Raw genomic sequence first — 21,143 nt, 5'->3', positions numbered from 1 at the left:
TCAGGTTCGATCCTGACAACGGGTGCTGTACTGTAAGGAGTTTGTACGTTCTCCCCGTGACCTGTGTGAGTTTTCTCCGAGATCTTCGGTTTCCTCCCACATTCCAAAGACGTACAGGTATGTAGGTTAATTGACTGGGTAAATGTAAAAATTGTCCCTAGTGTGTGTAGGATAGTGTTAGTGTGCGGGGATCACTGGGCGGTGCGGACTTGGTGGGCCGAAAAGGCCTGTTTCCGCGCTGTATCTGAAATATGAAATAAATAATAAATAACACAAATTTGATATAATGTGAGTAATGAATTAGGGAACACGGCATTTGGCTAGCCAAATTGGTTATAACTCACTTTCAATCTGAAATTAGAGAACCACTTAAGGGTTACTTTGGAAATTGACAAACAGGAAAAGAAAAAAGCTGTCTTGGATTTAAACAACAAAGGGGGAAAAAAAATGTTTTCATATAAGCTCCCCGCAGTAAACGGACACCATTGTTTCATCAGTACACAGCTGCCACTTTAACCTGTAGCTATTGAAATTGACAAACAATCGCTTAAATGGACACTTGTGCAACAATACTCTGTCAAACAATGTAACATTCACTGGGGGCTAATTCGGGACAGTCAGCATGGCTTTGTCCATGACAGTTCATATTTTATGAACTTGATCAAGTTTTTTGAGGAGGCGATGAAGGTGATCAATGAGTGCAGGGCAGTGGATGTGTTGCGAGGTATTTTAGTAAGGTGTTTGATAACTCCTCTCAAGATACACAGATTGAGATTCAGATGCATGGGATCCATGGTGACTTGGTCATTTGATTCAGAACTGGTTTACTCATAGATGACAGAGGGTTGTGGTGGAAGGGTGTTATTCTGGATGGAGGTCTGTGACCTGTTTTTTGTAATATATACAAACAACTTGGACATAAACATAAATGGGTTGGTTAGTAAGTTTGCAGACAACACCAAAATTGGTGGAGTTGCAGAGACTGAAAATGTCTGTCAAAGTATACAGCAGGATATAAATCAGCTACTGAAATGGGGAGAGAAATGGCAGGCGGAGTTTAATGTGAGCAAGTGTGAGACCTTGGAGGTCGAATGTAAGGAGAAAGTAAACAGTAAATGGCAAGACCATTAGGGCGGCACGGTAGCGCAGCGGTAGAGTTGCTGCTTTACAGCGAATGCAGCGCCGGAGACTCAGGTTCGATCCTGACTACGGGTGCTGCACTGTAAGGAGTTTGTACGTTCTCCCCGTGACCTGCGTGGGTTTTCTCCGAGATCTTCGGTTTCCTCCCACACTCCAAAGACGTACAGGTATGTAGGTTAATTGGCTGGGTAAATGTAAAAATTGTCCCTAGTGGGTGTAGGATAGTGTTAATGTACGGGGATCACTGGGCGGCACGGACTTGGAGGGCCGAAAAGGCCTGTTTCCGGCTGTATATATATGATATGATATGATAACAGCAAAGGGATCTTGGGGTCGATAGCTCCCTGAAAGTGGCAACACAAGTAGATAGAATGGTAAAGAAGGCCTATGGTATGCTTGCCTTAATCAGTCAGGGCATTGAATACAAGAGTCAGGAAGTCATATTGCCAATAAGACCTTGGTTATGCCGCATTAAGAGTATTTTGTGCAGTTCTGGTCACCCTATTACATGAAATATGTGGAGGTTTTGAAGAAGATGCAGAGGAAGTTTACAAGAATGCTGCCTGGATTAGGGGTATTACCCACAAGGAGAGGTTGGACACACTTGAACTACTTTCTCCGGAAAGTTGTAAGTTGAGGTAAGACCTGATAGAAGTATATAAAATGATGAGAGGCATTGATAAGGAAGATAGTCAGAATCTTTTTCTCATGATGTCAAAAACTAGAGGACAAAGTGTTGTGAGAGGGGCAAAGTTTAGAGAGATGTACAGTACCCTTTTGTTTTACAGAGTATGGGTTCCTGGAACACGCTGCCAGCAGTGGCAGTGGAGCAGATGAAAGCATTTAAGATGATTTTAGATAGGTAAATGGATGTCTAGGGAGGGGAGGGGTATGGGTCACGTGCAGGCAGAAAAGATTGTTGAACTTGACATCATAAACGCACGGTTATTGTGGGGCAAAGGGCCTGTTTCTGTGCTGCCCTGCTTTCTGTTCTTTGTAGCCCGTAGTATTTTTTGCTTGCAGTTTTTTTTAAAAAGTACTGCTTTTGGAAAAAAAATGTTATTTGTGAAACTCTTGGGGGAAAATATCTTTGTTATTTGCTAGTCTGGAGCCCTCTAGCCCCTAATCCCCAAACCCTTCCCCTCATTGACAACTGTCTTTGCAAAGCAATGTCCCATAAACATGAGGTTCCTTAGGATCGCGTTATGGTAGAACTACTTTACTTAGACTAGATTTATTCTACAGAACACCTACCATCAACAACTATGTAATTTCGTTCGGTACCTCGGTACCGAATGACAAATAAAGCTCTGTATTCTGTATTCTGTATTCAATGTCTCCAATCTGTTCCAAAGAAATATTTTTTAATAGTTTTATAGTACACCGTGATAATCCAGAGAGCATGACAACCAGTTTGTAAAAAGACACATTGCAGACGAGGCAATGTGCAGACGAGTGGATAAAACAAATGTAAAGTTGATTGGAAAATATATACATTATTCTGATTTAACCTTGGATAGTGAATGTGGATATTTCCACTAGTGGGAGATTCTAGGACTGGAGGTCATAGCCTCAGAATTAAAGGATGTTCCTTTAGGAAGATGAGAAGGAATTTCTTTAGTCAGAGGGTGGTGAATCTGTAATTCTTTGCCACAGAAGGCTGTGGAAGCCAAGTTAAGGCAGAGATAGATTCTTAATTAGTACGGGTGTCAGGAGTTTTGGGAAGACAGGAGAATGTGGTTAGGAGGGGGAGATAGATCAGCCATAATTGAATGGCGGAGTAGACTTGATGGGCCGAATGGCCTAATTCTGCTCCTATCACTAATGACCAAATCCAGGAAGCGCACAAGCAGCGCCCAGTGAGTGGGGAAGGGAATACTGTCTACACTCAGGCACAGATAGAACCAATGGCAACGCTGAGGTTGAAGCAGTGGAGATATATTCAGCTAGAGGGCGCGTTGACACAAAAGGGTTGACCTTGGAGCTGGTGACTGTGCGGAGCTGCTGGGACCATGTACTGCTGCGTGAGTCGGGGTGCCTTGGCCATGGCTGTGCTGCGGGCGGCTGCTGCGCCCATACTGAGGTAGGGCAGGGTAGGGTAGTGCAGGGTAGTGCAGGGCAGGGTAGGGCGGCGAGCGGGACACACCGGCCCTGGGGCGGGGAGTAGTGCAGGACCAGATGACAGCCAGCCTGCCTGCCAGCCTGCCTGGCGCCCCCTGGTCCAGGTCCACATTGACAGCAAGGACAGTCCCAGTGTGTTCTCGCTCAAATAACTCGGGACAAAACTGTAAAAAATAATTAAAATATGATTATTTTTTTTGCACACAAGCTGGATAGTGGAGCTTTCCGGACTATTGTTGTTTTAAATTGCATGCCGATGAGTCGATCATGCGGTTTTTTTCATTTCAAAGTATTTTATATTTATTATAAATTAAAATCGACGCACGCCTTTTTCCAGTAATGGGACCGTCAATTCAATAATCCTCCTACATATAGAAGGGCCGCGTATGTTTTCTCCTGAATGCATCTTTGAGAGGCTGCGATGCAAGGCCCAGCGCGTCAGAACGGAGCGTTTCAAGTTCAAGGCTTGTGTGGTTATGTGGAGTTTGACACCGCAGCAACAGTGCAACTTACTCCACCAACAAAGTGATCACGGCTCATGTCTACGCTGCCTCACATCATCTTGCTGCCACAACTGATCCATATTGCTTGTTGCACCTAGCTGCAAAACAATATCTTGTTGAAAACTATTCATTAACCCAGATCCAAAGCATTTTGGGAGAAGCAGTTCACAGTAGTTCCACCGAGCAAGTTTCAGAGACCAAATGCCAGCTTTCACAACGCGTTTCCTCTGCCCTTTGTCGTTACATATTTTCGCTTTGTGGTCTGATTATTTTAATGATTTTCTCACCAACCTAGTTGAATTCACTTTTCCTGCCACACTGAATATGTATGAAATATTTCCAATCAGTCCCATGGACTCGCACATTAATTTCTGCAAGATCTTGTTGTGCTCTATCTCCATGTCCTCCTTCATTTCTGATTCTTGCCTCACCTTCCATTCTTATCTTCAACATGATGGCCCATTTTCCAAAAGCAGGGAAGGGGTGGTATTTTCAGTTTACCTTTCGACATTCAACTCTCTATGCCTTGATTCTCTGCTCTTCAATATTAGTAAGTGATTTCTCAAACTGTTCATTGAATCCCATTCTGAGTTATCTCTTGCTGCATCCCATATTGGTTAATGTCCAAGCCTATGCTTTATGAAAACTATTTGAATTGAACTGAGGATAAAACCAATAATAGTGGAAATTAAGGGATTTGTGTTATACGGATGCCAATTACATAGCAGGGATTGTAAGAGGAAAGAAAGTGTTCTCAGCAATGGCAGTTAGTTTAATGTAGTATCTTTATAAATAGTTATCAGCAGGCCAGAATAATAAACTTATGCCCAGAATTTGTAGTCAATGAAAAAGTGACAGTATTTCCCCAGAAAAAAAAAGATTCTTTTGGGAGTTGCAAATTGTGAAGCTAGAGGAAGGAATGTAGGTGGAATAGGAGGAGATGGGGGAAAATATGTGCATATCTAGGTGGGGGGGGGGGGGGGGAGTGGAGGAAGTGGAGTGAGGGATGTAAGAGGAAGGGGGTATTGGGGGGAGAGTTGTAGTTTCCTAAAATGAGAGAATTCAATGTTCATACTATTGGGTTGTAAGCTATCCAAGTGGAATATGAGGTGCTGTTCTCTTAGTTTGGCTGTGGCCTCACTCAGGCAATGGAGGAGGCCCAGGACAGAAAGATCAGTATGGATAGACACAAAATGCAGGAGTAACTCAGTGGGACAGGCAGCATCTCTGGAGAGAAGGAATGGGTGACATTTCGGCTCGAGACCCTTCTTCAGACTGGGAATAGGAAGGGTATTAAAATAGTTAGCAACCGGGAGATCCAGTAAGCCTTGGCAGACCGAGCAATGTGTACGGCAAAATGGTCGCTGAGTCTTTGCTTGGTCTCACCGATGTACAGGAGGCCACATCGGGAATACCAGATGCGGTAGATGAGGTTATAGGAGGTGCCTTTGAACATCTGCCTCGTCTGTTAGGCCCGCTGGGGAGTCTTGATGGAGGTGAGGGAGGAGGTGATGGGGCAGATGTTACATCTGCAATTGCAAGGGAAAATACCTGGGGAGGAGTAGTTTGGGTGGGAAGGGATGTGAACCCAGGAGTTGCAAAGGGAACGGTCTCTGCGGAAAGAGGAAAGGGATAGAGATGGAAACAAATGACTCGTGACGGGATCACATTCGAAGTGATGGAATGATAAGGTTGGAAACTGGAGGAGAAATTACCAGAGGTGATGAGATCAGAAATAGTCTGGGAGATGATGGCCTGGTCTAAAAGCCAGGAAGCAATTTTAAAGTATTTAAAAAAATTAAAGAGTGTTAAATAAAGATTGGAATATGTACATATAATAAAGTGGAAAATGTAATTTATTTTTGTGATATTTCTTTAATATCTTTATGGCCACCTGATTTGTGAAGCATTAAGATTAACCTTAAGATGCTATTTTTAAAAACAATCGGGCTATATGAAAATAAGATTTTCAGGCTATTTTACAATGCAGCTGATTCATTATTTTATGCCAATTTAAGGGATATCAAGTGATTAGTTGTAAAGGTGAAAGTGTGGGCAACCTTGGTGAATCATTGGCACCAACCTAGGTAATTCTACGTTAAGCTACACATGTATGGAATTCCAAATGTTGCTGCCATTTCCACAAAATATTGACAGTAAACTCCATCAGAGGAACAGCACCTCATATTTCGCTTGCGCAGCTTACAACCCAGGGGTATGAATTTGATTTATCTAACTTCAAGTAAGCCTTGCTTTCCCTCTCTCTTCGTCCTTCCCCCCCCCCCCAGTTCTCCGACTAGTTTCACTGTCCTGATTAATTTTACTGATTGTATGTCTCCTTGCCACCTTCCCGTCAGCCAACAATGAACCATTCTACATTTCCTTCTTTGATCTGTCATTTTCACACCTTACTCCTCCATATCTCTAGACTCTCTCTCCCCTGACTCTCAGTCTGAAGAAGGGTCTCAGCCTGAAATGTCACCCATTCCTTCTCTCCAGAGATGCTGCATGTCCTGCTGAGTTACTCCAACGTTTTGTGTCTACAGTGTAAACCAGCATCTGCAGTTCCTTCGTACACATCCATCAGATATATTGTAATTATTGCCTCAAAAGCCAGACAAGTATACGTCTTCTTGGGCAGCAGTTCAGGGTTGAGGTGACTTTTGTCCAGTCTGGTTTTGCTGCTGCTAAGGCAACTGCCAAGGCCAATGTGAGAACTTCAGACTCTTCTGCAAAAGGCAGGAAGTGGGATGTAGTTTGTCAGGTGGTTCACTCTTTCCACCGTTTATGTTGGACCTCTCGATGAACTTATGATTCTCGGCAGCATCCTGAATGTTACTTCTTCACTTTGAGCAGTCATTGGCAAGAAATTTCCAGGAGTTGGTGGGGCTGTTGCTTTTTCTTTCACCATGGAGACTTTGAGAACATCCTTGAATCTCTTCATGTGAAAGAGCTGGCAAAGGAGTGTTTGATTTGGGAATTTTATGGCCAGGCATATGAACAGTATGGCCTGCCTAGTGGAACCAACTGAATGAAATTAGGGCTTAGGAGTCGGCTGTGGAAAAGACACTGAAATTTGTTCATTGATCTTTCCAATAGATTTGAAAGGTTTTGTATGTACAGCATTGTTAGAATCTTTCCATGGTCTTGTGGTGTTTCCAGTAGATGGACCGAGACTCAGAAACATATGGGAGGACAGGGAGCACTGCTGCCAATAAACCGAGGTTTGTGGCAGATTCATTAAGATGCCTGCACAGCCAACTGCAGATTGCCCTTTGTCCTCTAGTTACTTTCTGTGGTGTAAACCAGTAGCATTGTAGGCCCTTAAACTTAGTGATCTACAAATGTCATTGGTATGCTTCTACCTATGAAAGAAAATATAGGGATTCCGTCATTTGACTTTGAACTTAGTCCCGAAGAGAATAAACAGTGAATGCTACCCTTCTGAAGTGGTTTTAAATATACTGCCATATCTAAAAATTGAGAAATAAATGATTGTAACAAGGTTAATTTCTTACTCAATTTGACCTCCTGGGAACTTTGAACCTGTTGATAATTTTTAATTTAGAATTCAGGTTTAAATAAACATCCTGGATTTTAACTGATTTGCAATATAGAATTTTTTGGGGAGTTCTTGTTTTTGCAAGGCAGTCAGTTGTAAATGATTTGAGGAGGGAATAATAGGCTGAATGAGGTTTTACAGACATTTTAGATCTCAGGCTACCTTTTACAGAACCAACTTTATATCGTGGCAAAGTGGTTTGAAGTGCCGATTAAGTCAATAATAGTTGTAAAACTCATCACTTGAATGCTCTTTATCTCAGGGGTGAGAAGCATCCAAATATCTGCGACTACCATATTTTAGTTAACTTATTTTCTCATGAAATATCTTTGAATTCAGTATCCGCTGTGAACTTGATAACCTAATTTTGTGGAGACACAAGAAACTGCAGGTGATGGAATCTTGAGTAACTCAGCAGGTAAGGCACCATCTGTGGAGGGAATGGATACACAAGGTCAGACTGAAGAAGGGTCGTGTCTTGTCTTAAAACATTGCTCATCCATTTCCAGACCCAGCACATTGTGTTTTGAACCAAATTTAGTGATCTTTCTGTGCATTTCTGGATAACTCCGGCATTATTGGAGATGCCAGATTTTAAAAGTGAGCAGATCAACAAAGTCAAATCAACATAAGATTCAATTGCTTCAATTTAAAAAATAGAAATTTATGCTCTGGTCTTCATTTTTCTCTCAAACAATTCAGTTGTATTTTCTTTGTGTAAAACTGCTGTTCGGCAATATGACACATATCTGTGCTTAACAATTTTAATGTATTTGGGGTATCTTGAGGATTTGATGTGGTTCTACATAATGGCACAGTCATACTTTCCTGATTCATTAAATGTATCTAAAAATACCACTTTCTCTGAATACAATCAATTGTGTCTTTTTGCTATTTCAGCGTTATGCTTTAACCAATGCACCAGGCTCTGTAGGTGTTCAAGATGGCAAGAAACCACTCAGAACATCGCAGTTGACTTTGGCTTGTATGTAGAATAGTTAGTCAGATGATATCAGGCTATATATCTTTAAATTCAGTACAGAATTTCCTTAGTTCTTAATTGTGCTTTCAGGTTCCCTTCTATTTCCTCAGAAATAACAGTAATAGCATTTTGTGTTATTTAAAGGTAAACCATGTATATTAGGATTGGTTGTGCTTTTAGCCAAATACCCAGAGGTTGCTACCCAAGTTGAGCCATTAGCTTTGCAAAAATAATACCCTAGTGCCCGCATTGCTTAGCAGATACAAACCAAGCTCTCCACAGAAACTTATATTTTATCCCTTTCAATCTAATGAGAAGTAACTTTTAATTTCAAATTGTCATTAGCTTTTGGATTAAAAATGAGTTTCATTCCTTCAGGTTTTGTGATCATTATAGTTTTAACAATGCACAATTCTAAATGTTTATTGCTTTTCCTCTATCACATTTCTCTTTCCGTCACAATCAAATCTTTCTTTCTCCTTCTCCTTTAATTTTCTTTGAGCTGATTTGACATTGAATGCAGCCATTGTTATTTGTTATTCCGTGTGCTATTAATTTTACAGTCCATCACTTTAACTGGTTAAGAATAATCTCATCTGGTTTGCCTCACCACAATATCATCCGCCTGCATTTTCAACAGCATGCTATTCAAATAATGCAAAACCCCAAGCATGGCCAACTAAAGCCAGCCATTTATACAATACTCAGCCATTGCTAATTATGACTTGCCTAGTATCTGCATCGACCACAGTGACATAGTTCTATTTAAATATATGGGGAAGATGGTTGATTTATGGCCTTTCCTTGCTTACTGCAAATAACATGATAGTCCATTCATGATTAAATTTACATTACCTACCTTCTTCTGCACTGTAGATAGACACAAAATGGTAGAGTAACTCAGCGGGTCAGGCAGCATCTCTGGAGAAAAGGAATAGGTGATGTTTCGTGTCTCGACCCTTCTTCAGACTGAGAGTCAGGAGAGAGGGAAACTGGAGGTAGGAGGAAGTACAAAGAACAAAGGAATGAAAGGTATGAAAAGAACAAATCAAGGCCAGCAAGGATGATCAAGGAGCCCACAATGGTCTATTGTTGGCTGTGGAAGAGGTGTTAACGAGGGGGTACGAACAGTAAAACTAGCAGGATGACTGAAACTAGCGCAATGACTATGGGGGTGGGGGAGGGACAGAGAGAGAATGCAAAGATTATTTAAAATTATAGAAATCAATATTCATACTAGAATGGTCTCAACCTGAAACGTCACCTATTCCTTTTCTTCAGAGATGCTGCCTGACCTGCTGTTACTCCAGCATTTTGTGTCTATCTTTGGTGCAAACCAGAATCTGCAGCTCCTTTCTCCACATTTCTTCTGTACTGTGTTGACTCTGAAGTTTGGTTTCTGTTCATCTGATGAACTCAAGTCCAGGATTCCTGTTTAAGATGTTCTTTCTTTTTTGCTAAAATGTTGTTGGAGACTCTTTCATATTCTTTGTATAATAATTATTTTTTTTCCTATGATATTCTGTTTCAGGAGAGTTCAACCAGCAATTTGCACCTCAAATATTCGATTGCTTGCAAGTCAACCAGGGGAGGTGAGTAGTTCAAGCTGCAGAAAGGTTCAGAGTGCCGTAGTAGTAAAAAAATATTGAAATATCAGCGATAATGCTTTATAACTTTTAGTGAAACTTGGTTGCTGTCAGCTTCATGGTGAAATGCAAAAAAACAATTAGCCATTTGCCACATCATGTCATTACAGAACCATCCTACCACAACTAGAGAGCAGTCCTGAACTACTATCTACCTCTTTGGTGACACACAATCTATGATCGAACTTTACTGGCTTTATCTTGCACTCAACTTTATTTCTTTATCATGTATCTGTACACTGTGAATGGGTCGAATATAATAATGTATTGTCTTTCCGCTGACTGGTTAGCACGCAACAAAAGCTTTCACTGTAATTTGGTACACGTGGCAATAAACTAAACTGAAACTGAAATTTAGGGGAGCTCGTGTTGTGTGGGATTGGAAGCTTTATTGTCTGAGGAAAATATGCCATAAAGAATTGCATTTGGAGCATACCATGTTACTGGACTGGAAAGAACTGCTTGATTAATCTAACTCAATGTATATTCGAGGGATTCAAGGGGTTCAGGATAAAAATGTTCACTCACATTCCAGGGGCTGTAAATTCGGCAATCCCGCTCATTTTTTACAAGGTGCGTAGAGGTAAAATACAATTAAAAAATAGGAAGTTCATGTCAGACATTGAAAACTTAAGGCCAAAAGAATATGAGAAACCTTGGAGTGAAATTTAAAGAAAAATTAAGAAAACAAAGAGAAGACAAGAAAACATTTTGCAATTAAAATCAAAGGAAATTCAAAGCTGCTTTTGACTGTAAAGAGCAAGCAGATAAGGTTTAATGTGATATAAGTTTAATCTAATGCAGGAAGGAGGAATTCAGCCTTATTTTGGCCAACAAAGATGTAATGAAATGAATTTCCACCTCCTGAATATTGAGTTTTCCATGTTTTGGAAGGTGGGGTTAAGTTGGACATTTTATTTTCAATGGTCATGGTTCCAATGACCCAAAGATACACACAAAATGCTGGAGTAACTCAGCGGGACAGGCAAGATCTCTGGAGAGAAGGAATGGGTGACCTTTCCATTCCTTCTCCCCAGAGATGCTGCCTGACCTGCAGAGTTACTCCAGCATTTTGTGTCTATCTTCGGTGTAAACCAGCATTTGCAATTCCAATGAGCCATCTGTCCTCCTGTGCCATACATTTTCTGTGATTCTACAATTCTGACTGCAAGCAAACCCCTGCTTTGATGTTTGTGTGTAAAAGCAACATACACACAATTGAATAAAAATGTTGACTTGTATCATATAATTTATGGAAAATTGCTAACAAATTACACTCAATAGTTGTTGCATTTCCTTCATAACAGTGAACTAGCTTTTAACAGCATTTCCTGGAAGAAAAATACATTGGGAGGTCCTTATTTGATGAAAGTTGCCACCTATTTGCATGTACTTTCTAAAATGTGTTATAATTTTATTTTTGTTCAGAATGAAGGCAAAGGTGTTGTCATCACTGGCTGTGACACTGGATTTGGGTTTTCATTGGCCCAGCACCTGCACAATCAAGGATTCAAGATTTTTGCAGCATGTCTGTTAAAGGTATAGATGAAATTGCACGGGATTCAGAAACCGGAGAATGTGTTGCCTGTAAAGGCTATTATTTAAAAAGTAATTAATCACACAGAACAGTACAGCACAGGAATACGCCCTTGGCTCACAATTTCTGTGCTGAACATTTTGCCAAGACCAACTCTTATCTTCCTGCACTTCATTCATATTCCTCCATTTTCTGCATATTTATGTGCTTCTCTAAAAGTCTGTTAAATGCCAACAGCGTACCTCCTCCATCACCACTCCTGGTATCACATTCCACACACTTCCCACCCTCTGTGAGAAAATAAAAATGGCCTGCACATCTCCTTTAAACTTTGCCCCAGAAAAGGAAAAAAATAAACTCCTTTGAGTTTATCAATCATCATCAAAAAAATAACATATATTTATAATATGACCCAAATATCAATTTGACCCATACTTAAAATATCTATTCGCATGTAGGTAAGTGTGGATATTGGGTTAGGACAGGATACACTGAATTGCCAAATACGTACAAAGTTAAAATTTTCAAATCAACAAGCTGTCAAACAAATACAATTTAAAATATTTAAAATGTGAACATATCACAGCCAAGCCTAGTCCTAACCCAATATCTGTATTTAAATTATTATTTTAGACAAGGGCCATAAATGAATTTTGGTCAAAATCCAAGTGCTGTATATTCATTAATTTTAATAATGCCTGGCTGGTGGGGAAACTCATCTCCTCCAACCAATATGAATATCACCTCCCTTCTTGGAGGAGATGGTGGCTACTGTTGTCTTGGTTGCTGTGAGAATTCTTGAATGGCAACAGGATTATATTGAGCTGTCGTGAATGCAGTGCATCCAGTGACTACGCTGAAGATGATCCTCAAACCTGTACATGTACTGCACTCACTGTGACTTCTTGCTTTCAGGACAAGAATGGGGAAGGAGCAAAGAAGCTGGTGGATATGAAGAGCGATCGAATGGTTGTCATCCAGTTAGATGTTTGCAAAGATGAAGAAGTGGAGACAGCTGTGGATGTTGTGAAAGAGCATTTGACGGATTCAGATAACGGTTGGTTGGTTTAAATGAATGCTAAATGAAGATTGGAAAATACACACAATTAACTGAAAGATGGAATAACATAATTAACAAAATTTAAATCCATTATATTTTTTGTGTTTGAGAATGTATAAAACACATCCATTAGAATAGTAGGGTAGAGGTTGAACATAAAACATAGAAAGGGTATGACTGCAAGATTATGTTCTCCAGGTGCTGTTTACAATGCAGGATTTTTTCAGGCAGGAGAAGCTACCCACCAAAGAATTTTATCTATTTCCACCTTTCCTCCGGTTATGCTGAGATGCCATCGGCCTGAAATGTTAGCTGTCTCTCTCTGTTCACATCCGTGACCTGCTAAGCATTGCTAGAACTTTGTTTTGTATTTCCAATATCCGTAATATTCTCCTCTTACATTCCATAGCATTGAAATTACTGTATAGGATGAGGAAGTTATTGCCTTTCTTTATATTTTAAGTTGAGTAATAGTGTAGAATTACATGGGTATGCGTGTGCGTTGTTGATCAGTGAATTACAGATATTATTTTACCTTTGTGATTCATTAATTATAGTGTGTTTTTGTGTTCTGGAGAAACTTTCTGCAGGCTGATTACATAATAACATTGGGTCAGAGTGCCAAAACGCCTAACTTGAGAAGATAACGCTGTTTATCGTAAAGAGAAACTTTATTGATTTGCATCTCAGTGATGGGAGTGATATATACATTGCAAAAGAATTGGAAAAATTACATGTTTTCTGCAATGTGAAATAGAAGTACACTGTCCTTTTCCAGTCTATGTATGAGATTAAGTACAATAATTAATCAGGCTTTTCAAATATATCTCGTGATGAGGCTGTTTCAACATAATTTCTTGATTAGGTCTCTGGGGACTGATTAACAATGCCGGAATCTCAACTTTCGGTGAAGTCGAGTTCACCACCATGAAAACCTATAAGGAAGTTGCAGAAGTTAACCTATGGGGGACCATTCGTGTGACCAAGGGATTCATCCCATATATTCGCAGAGCAAAAGGTGAGTGATGAGCTTGAGTAGCATGCATGTGTTATGGCATATTTAATAGCTCATTTGGACTGAACATTATACTACTGTATAAAATGCTTACAGGCAGGTCCCTGTTGGGCAAGGAATCCACTCTGTCATCCAAAGGCATCGAGGAATGATTTGATCCATATTCCTGCTTGTTTTTTATTGCAATAAAATTGGCATTGCTACACTTGTGCATCATGAGAAGCTCAGAAACTGACTTTAAATTTTGACAACAGGAAATTTAGCAAAGTGCTTCTTTGTTACATCTTTGTTAAACCTATCTGTTTTCTATGCTACTGATGTCAGACCAACTCTCGCATAGATCTCTGTCATCTATTCTCTGCCTTAATTGAACTTTCTATCTGCCAATCCACAAGAACTGTTCTCAAATCAGAGAAATCTTGGAAGCTCAAAACCAATTCATCTCTTTATCTCGAGAGCCACATCTTCTAAAACCTTTGGCTGTTGGTTCAGAGAAGCAAATTTGTCCGTTTTTCATCTCATTAATTTCTCTTGTGCTTTTCATTTAATTAAATTATTTTCCTTAAATTCTTCATGCCTATTGAATCCTTTGTTCCCCATGATTTGCAGTATGTTCTCTGAAGATAGAAACTAATAAGTAAATTAATATTTCTGCCGTTTCATTACTCTCACTTTCAAATTTCTTGTGAACATCTATGAGATCATGAAATCCTAAGGTTGAGGTTAGCAATATAAAAGAAGGAGGAGCAATCCAAAAATATAATTAATTGGAAGAAGGCCAATCTCAATGGGCTGAGAGCAGATCCAGCCTGGGTAAACTGAAACCAAAACTGACGGGCTTCCCTTAAGGGAGGTTTTTCACGTAACTGTAAGGCACATTCCCAGCAGGGCAAAAAGAACAAATAAATCCAGCTCGGTGGATGACTAAAGAGATACAGAGGAAGATGAGCTAAAGAAGACTATGTAATGCCAACGTAATACTACTGACACCCAGGCTGATTACAAAAGATGTGTAGCAAGGAACTGCACATGTTGGTTTATACCAAAGATAGGCACAAAATGCTGAAGTAACTCAGTGAGTCAGGCAGCATCTCTGGAGAAAATGGATAGGTGATGTTTCAGACGTGGCACTGTCTCCTGAAACGTCACCTATTTCTTTTTTCCAGAGGTGCTGCCTGACCTGCTATGTTACTCCAGCATTTTGTGTCCATCTTTGATTACAAAAGAAGTGGAGGAGAAGTGAAAACATGTACTTGTATACTGGGGGCATTGTTTAGTTTTTACATGAGTACTTTCATCTGACTGGGAATGTTTTTAGGTCAATCCAATGGTTTCATGGATTGAGAGAACTTAGCCAAATGATCAAAAGAACAAAAATAAAATGAGCAGAAAAGTAGAAAAGCAGAAGGATGAGAGGAGATCTTATCGAAACGTATAAGATTATTAAGGGGTTGGACACGTTAGAGGCAGGAAACATGTTCCCAATGTTGGGGGAGACCAGAACAAGGGGCCACAGTTTAAGAATAAGGGCCTTCTGTGGGCCTTTTAGAACGGAGATGAGGAAAAACTTTTTCAGTCAGAGAGTTGTGAATCTGTGGAATTCTCTACCTTAGAAGGCAGTGGAGGCCAATTCTCTGAATGCATTCAAGAGAGAGCTAGATAGAGCTCTTAAGGATAGCGGAGTCAGGGGGTATGGGGAGAAGGCAGAAACGGGGTACTGATTGAGAATGATCAGCCATGATCACATTGAATGGCGGTGCTGGTTCGAAGGGCCGAATGGCCTCCTCCTACACCTATTGTCTATTGTCTATTGCCCTCATTGGGGAAGAGGGTGCTTCCAAATTAATCATGAAAAAGGTGATAGTTGAAAGAGTGACTATCTTAATCATTAGCATTTATTATAAGTATTGATTGAACAGTGGGTAAGTTACTGGAACCCACTGGGATGCATCCTGAATTTTGGGGGAAGTATGTGAGGAAATGGCAAGTGCTCTGTGGATATGGGCATGGTGCCAGAGGATTAATGAGTGGCAATTATTGTACCTTCAAGGAGAGAAAAAAAGAGAGAGAGAGAGCACTACAGGCCAATCAGTTTGACCTCGGAGGTGAAATTCTGTTTAGAAATATTGATTCAAGACAGGATTAATAGTCATGCAGAGGAACATAAATTGATTAAGGCAAGTGAGCAGAGACATGTTAAGGGCATTTGCTTAATGAAATTGATGGAATGTTCTCACTACTTTTCTGCTCATTTTATTTTTGTTCTTTTGATCATTTGTCTAAGTTCTCTCAATCCATGAAACCATTGGATTGACCTAAAATCGTTCCCAGTCATTTTCTCTCATTTCCTTCTGATTTGATTGAATCAACGTTTGATTCTCTAACGTCCAGCAGGAAAAGAAATCTGCTGCCCTACCCTTCCCCAATCTATCCTACGTAATACCCATGTCCACAACTAGCCAGTTAGCTGGAGTTTAGAAGAATGAGGGGGGACCTCATTGAAACGTACAGAACAGTGAAAGGCTTGGATAGAGTGGATGGACGTTCTTTTAGTAAGGAGATGATGCGAAAAAAAATTCGTCAGAGGGTGGTGAATCTGTGGAATTCTTTGCCACAAAAGGCTGTGGAGGCCAAGTCAGCGGATATTTTTAAGGCAGAGATAGATAGATTCTTGGTTAGTACATGTGTCAGAGGTTATGGGGAGAGGGCAGGAGAATGGGGTTAGGAGGGAGAAATAGGTCAGTCATGATTGAATGGTGGAGTAGACTTGGTGGGCCGAATGGCCTAATTCTACCCCTATCACTTATGACCTTATGATCTAAAATGGCCTATCAATGCACATGATTCAGTGGCAAATTTTCATCCGGCAGACAGCTCATTCATACTGATAGTCCAGATGCAGTGTGCATTTTGGGGAGTTAATTTAAAAAAAAACATTTCTCAAGAGAGAAAGTAATCTGGGAAGTGTGGAAATGAATGTGCAAGGAAGCACACAAATCCTTCACCATTTTATTAATTTGAACTTGCTTTCTATGAAGTGGGGATGTAAAGCTGAACCCAATGGAAATTTTATTTATGTATTCATAATCCATTCTATAGTGCATTTATGAGAAAAATCTATCGATAAGACTGATACTAATCCCAAATATAGAATCAATGCACTTGTACTGTTTTAATCTTGCTAGTTTTTCTTTGCACTCTATTCCCTCTACAACTTGATAAAAGGAAAACTTAGTTTTCACTGACTGAACTCATGAACACATGAAATTTCAGTTTTACCAGAGATTGGCAAATATTTCTCTACAAACTCCCACTGAAATTAGATTTATTTACTTCAAAACAACAGAGACCACCTTTGCTTCGTATGGCATCTTCATTACTACATTAAATATCTCAAAAATCACCTTTGAATCTCCTTTCACAATGTGGCCACTAAAATAACATCCATCTAGTGCAACCTGCAGTTTCAACAGCTGCTAAACACCACTGCCAACTACATTGAATCAAAACACATTAAAACGTTAAATCATCCTTGGGATAATTAACTTGAACCATTTCATTCATTTGAACTATTGTGCCGATATGTAAGTAAAATGTTTTTTTGTGATGCAAAAGCGAACCTTAATCCCATGACAATGTTGACAGAGAATACAGCTTTGCAGGTTACTTAATGAGTTATTTTAAACTATCCGTTTGCCTCCCATCTATTTTGGCAATCAAGTTCACTTTTATTGTACAGTACGTATCATTATTTGCTGGAGTAGTCAGACATTGTTTCTTTCCCAGACTATGTGTCTAGCTCAAGACATTATTATCATTATTATTATTATTGCACTTCTATTGTTTGTTTTTTGAATATGTGTGTGTATATATATATATATATTATAAGTGTGTGGATATGTGTATATGTATTTATATATATACACATATATGTGTGTACTTGTGGGTAAGTGTATATAAACACAACTTTTTTTTCTCTCGTTTATCATATTGTTTACAGTATACTACATTTACATATGCTGCAGCAAGTAAGAATTTAATTGTTCTATCTGGGACACATGACTAAAACACTCTTGACTTTTGAATTTTTGCTGAGGTAGGGAGATAGGATGAGGGAAAACAACTGACACTTGTTAAGATCTGCCTCACTCTGTCCATTTCAAGGCTAGAATGACAGCAGCTTAAACATGAAGCTGAGCTCTCTGTAGGGCAATGGCTTAAGAGGCATAAGGTCATATATAATTAGGCCACTCGGCCCATCAAGTCTACTCCGTCATTCCTCTGATCCATCTCTCCCTCCTAACGCATTCTCCTGCTTTCTCCCCATAACACCTGTACGAATCAAGAATTTATCTATCTGTTTTAAAAATATCCATTCACTAGGCCCTCAACAGCCTTCTGTGGCAAAGAATTCCACAGATTCACCACCATGAGGTTAAACTTCCGAACAAGTATTGGGCACCTTTTTTGAATTTCATTATTTTGTACAAATGCACTAAGTTTTAGCACTTTAGAGCATTTATAGTTTTTTAACTGCATGTATCATTGCTTACATTGTCCCACATGGCACGATCTTGACAAAATGTGCTCAGGAATGAATAATGTATAAAGTCTTTACTTGTGTAAAAATACATCATTTGAATCTCTCATTGATTCTCGTTTGAAGGTCGTGTGGTTAACATCACAAGTATGCTGGGGCGGATGGCCAACCCATCGCGATCTCCTTACTGTGTCACTAAGTTTGGAGTGGAGGCATTCTCAGACTGCCTGCGCTATGAAATGCATCGCTGGGGTGTTAAAGTTAGTATCGTTGAACCTGGTAACTTCATTGCAGGCACTAGTCTTTATACTCCCGAACGTGTCAAAATTATTTTAGAAAATATGTGGAATGATCTGCCAGAGATTGTCCGTAAAGATTATGGGAAGGACTACTTCGATGCGCAGGTTACTAGAATGAAATCCTATGTTGAGAGTGGTTCCTCGGACCTGTCAACAGTTGTTGATGATATCACTCACGCATTGACCTCTCCAACCCCCCATACCCGCTACAATCCAATGGATTACTATTGGTGGGTGAGGATGCAGATTATGACACACTTTCCCGCAGCACTATCTGACCGGATATACATTCATTGAAGTGATTGTCAATCCAATGCTTGCTTTTTCTAACAAGGCATTGTGTCTCTTGCTGATGGTAGTAGTAATTAAGTTGATTAACAGAGTGCTTTTATATAATATTCACAAAATTGAATCTGAGAAGAATACATTGTGCTATTCATTTCAGTGACTTCCATTACTGGGATTTATACTGAAAGTATTTACAGCAACAGATATTGAACTAAATTTGCACATCTGCCACGTGGAGATATAGGTAGAAACATAGGAAATAGGTGCAGGGTAGGCCATTCGGCCCTTCCAGCCAGCACCGTCATTCAATATGATCATGGCTGATCATCCAAAATCAGTACCCCGTTCCGACTTTTTCCCCATATCCTTTGATTCCCTTAGCCCTAAGAGCTAAATTTAACTCTCTCTTGCAAACATCCAGTGAATAGGCCTCCACTGCCTTCTGTGGCAGAGAACTCCACAGATTCACAACTCTCTGGGTGAAAAAGTTTTTTTTCATCTGTTTTAAATGGCCAACCCAATTTGTGAAATGAGCATTCCTTGCATGTCCCTGACAACAAATGGACATTTGCATTGCACCTTTCCCAAGACATGGCAGTCCCAATGTTTTTACAACCAAGGAAATGTAGTAACATTTGTAATGTAAGCAGCCAGATTACAACTAATAAATTGTTGTCGAACTGTTAATTGAAAATCACCAAAGATAATTTCCCTACTTTGTTTCATAGTTGTTCGTTAAGAAGGGAGATGGTACTTTGGTTCAACATCAAAACCAAAAACCTAGCAGTCCCTCAAAACTTTATTGATGTGCCAATCCATAGTCTGTGTCTTCACAATAGTGCTTGAATTCAAAGTCTTGTTATTGAGAGACAAGAATATTACCATACCCTCTACTGAAGGTACACCCATGATATTGATAGCTAGCAAGTGCCAGGATTTCAGCCACTGCAAAGGAAGAGTATATTTCCAAATCAGGATGACATGTAACTTCGAGATGGTGATGTTGCCATGTACCTGCTGTCCCTGTCCTTCCAAACAGTGGTTTTGGGGAATGTTTTCCAACAAACCATTCTCGGGGCCTCATACCTTAGGTTAAAATGGAGTACAGATGAAATGCACTATTAGCTCTTGTTCATGAAATGCTCTGAGAATCTGAAGAACGTCGTCCTGAGCACTACTTGTGACCTTGAGCATTTTATGTTGTGAAGAAAGCTGCCAGTGCTGGGTGCCTCTGCTCTGAGGCATTCATCATTTGCAAGCTGAGAGCTGAGCTCTGCACGAGATGAAAATCCAACTTCAGGCACATAGTTTAATGTGACTGTGAATTGATTCAGCCATCTACATGTCCCAGGCTTGTTTGTATAAGTGGCTGCATTGAAAACTCAAGCACTTTTACTACATTAAGGAACATATCCTACACTATTTTTTACATGATTTTGTATGTTTTCATCAATTCAGCTTCCTGAACAGACCATGCACAAAGTAAATTGTGCAAAATTTATTTTTAACATGACTCCTTAGATAGCATTCTACTTTTCAAAATGACTTATCCCATTTTCTAAATTATTGCAGATTATTTTGACCTTGATGTGATTTTTGGGGCAGTTTAGGAGTAATTTAGCTTAAAGTGCCTCATTTTTAATAAGTTTTAAGTACCAAATTTTAGCATTCCTTTATTGTAATAAAATTGAGAAGTCCCTGTCTTTGTTCAAAATGGCTGTTTAAAGATATTTTTGGTGAATTATGTTCAAGGTTCCCAATTGAAATGTTACAAAACCAATAAAATTGCAATGAACAAAACATGTTGATGTTGATATTTATTTTTTGCTAACACTGAATTGACTCTGGAGAGGTCGGAAAAGCGATTCTTAAATATTTCCATAACAGTACCTATGCAATAGGAGGCAGAAACAAGGAACTGCAGGTGCTGGTTTACACAAAGGGATATAAAGTTTTGGAGGAATTCAGCGGGTCAGGCAGCATCTCTGGAGAACATGGATAGGTGGCATTTTGAGTCAGGACTCTCCTTCAGACTGATTTGGGGCGGGAGGGGGGGGGGGGGAGAGAGCTGGAAGAGAGAGGTAGGACAATGTGTAGCAGTTAATAGGTGGACCCAGGCAAGTTTCAATACGCAGATGGAACAAAGCCCAGAAATAAAGGCAGCAGGTGTGAGAGGGGATTGAAGAGTTGTGAATTGTGAAGCCAGTGTAATGAATGTAGGGGGAGGGGGGGGGAATAGGTGAGGCACTGGGGAGGGGAAGGAGAGGGGGGGGGGAGAAAGGAGAAGTGGCTAAGAGGGGATTGTTTGGGGTTACATAAGATTGGAGAATTTACTGTTCAGGTATTCATGCATGTCCTTACATGGCTTGCTGTGTAATTCTGATTGATTGTAGTACCATGAAGGACCTTTAAGATTTTGCTATGTTAAAAACACAGAACAATACAGCACA

The 21,143-nt window shown here is 39.9% G+C and overlaps 1 protein-coding gene across 1 annotated transcript; it reads left to right on the top strand.

Annotated features, from left to right (window-relative positions):
• The first annotated feature begins 3,097 nt into the window (after positions 1 to 3,097).
• Positions 3,098 to 20,484, top strand: LOC144599434 (D-beta-hydroxybutyrate dehydrogenase, mitochondrial-like). Its single transcript, XM_078410331.1, has 6 exons — positions 3,098 to 3,223; positions 9,840 to 9,900; positions 11,383 to 11,493; positions 12,407 to 12,548; positions 13,417 to 13,569; positions 18,233 to 20,484. The coding sequence occupies exons 1-6, from the start codon at positions 3,153 to 3,155 to the stop codon at positions 18,700 to 18,702; spliced, it is 1,008 nt and encodes a 335-aa protein (XP_078266457.1). The 5' UTR covers positions 3,098 to 3,152; the 3' UTR covers positions 18,703 to 20,484.
• The last annotated feature ends 659 nt before the right edge of the window (positions 20,485 to 21,143 follow it).

Source organism: Rhinoraja longicauda, chromosome 13 (assembly GCF_053455715.1).
Source record: "Rhinoraja longicauda isolate Sanriku21f chromosome 13, sRhiLon1.1, whole genome shotgun sequence".
NCBI classification, from domain to species: domain Eukaryota; kingdom Metazoa; phylum Chordata; class Chondrichthyes; order Rajiformes; family Arhynchobatidae; genus Rhinoraja; species Rhinoraja longicauda.
The sequence above is the reverse complement of the archived record's forward strand: the minus strand, read 5'-3'. Positions and strand labels throughout refer to the sequence as shown.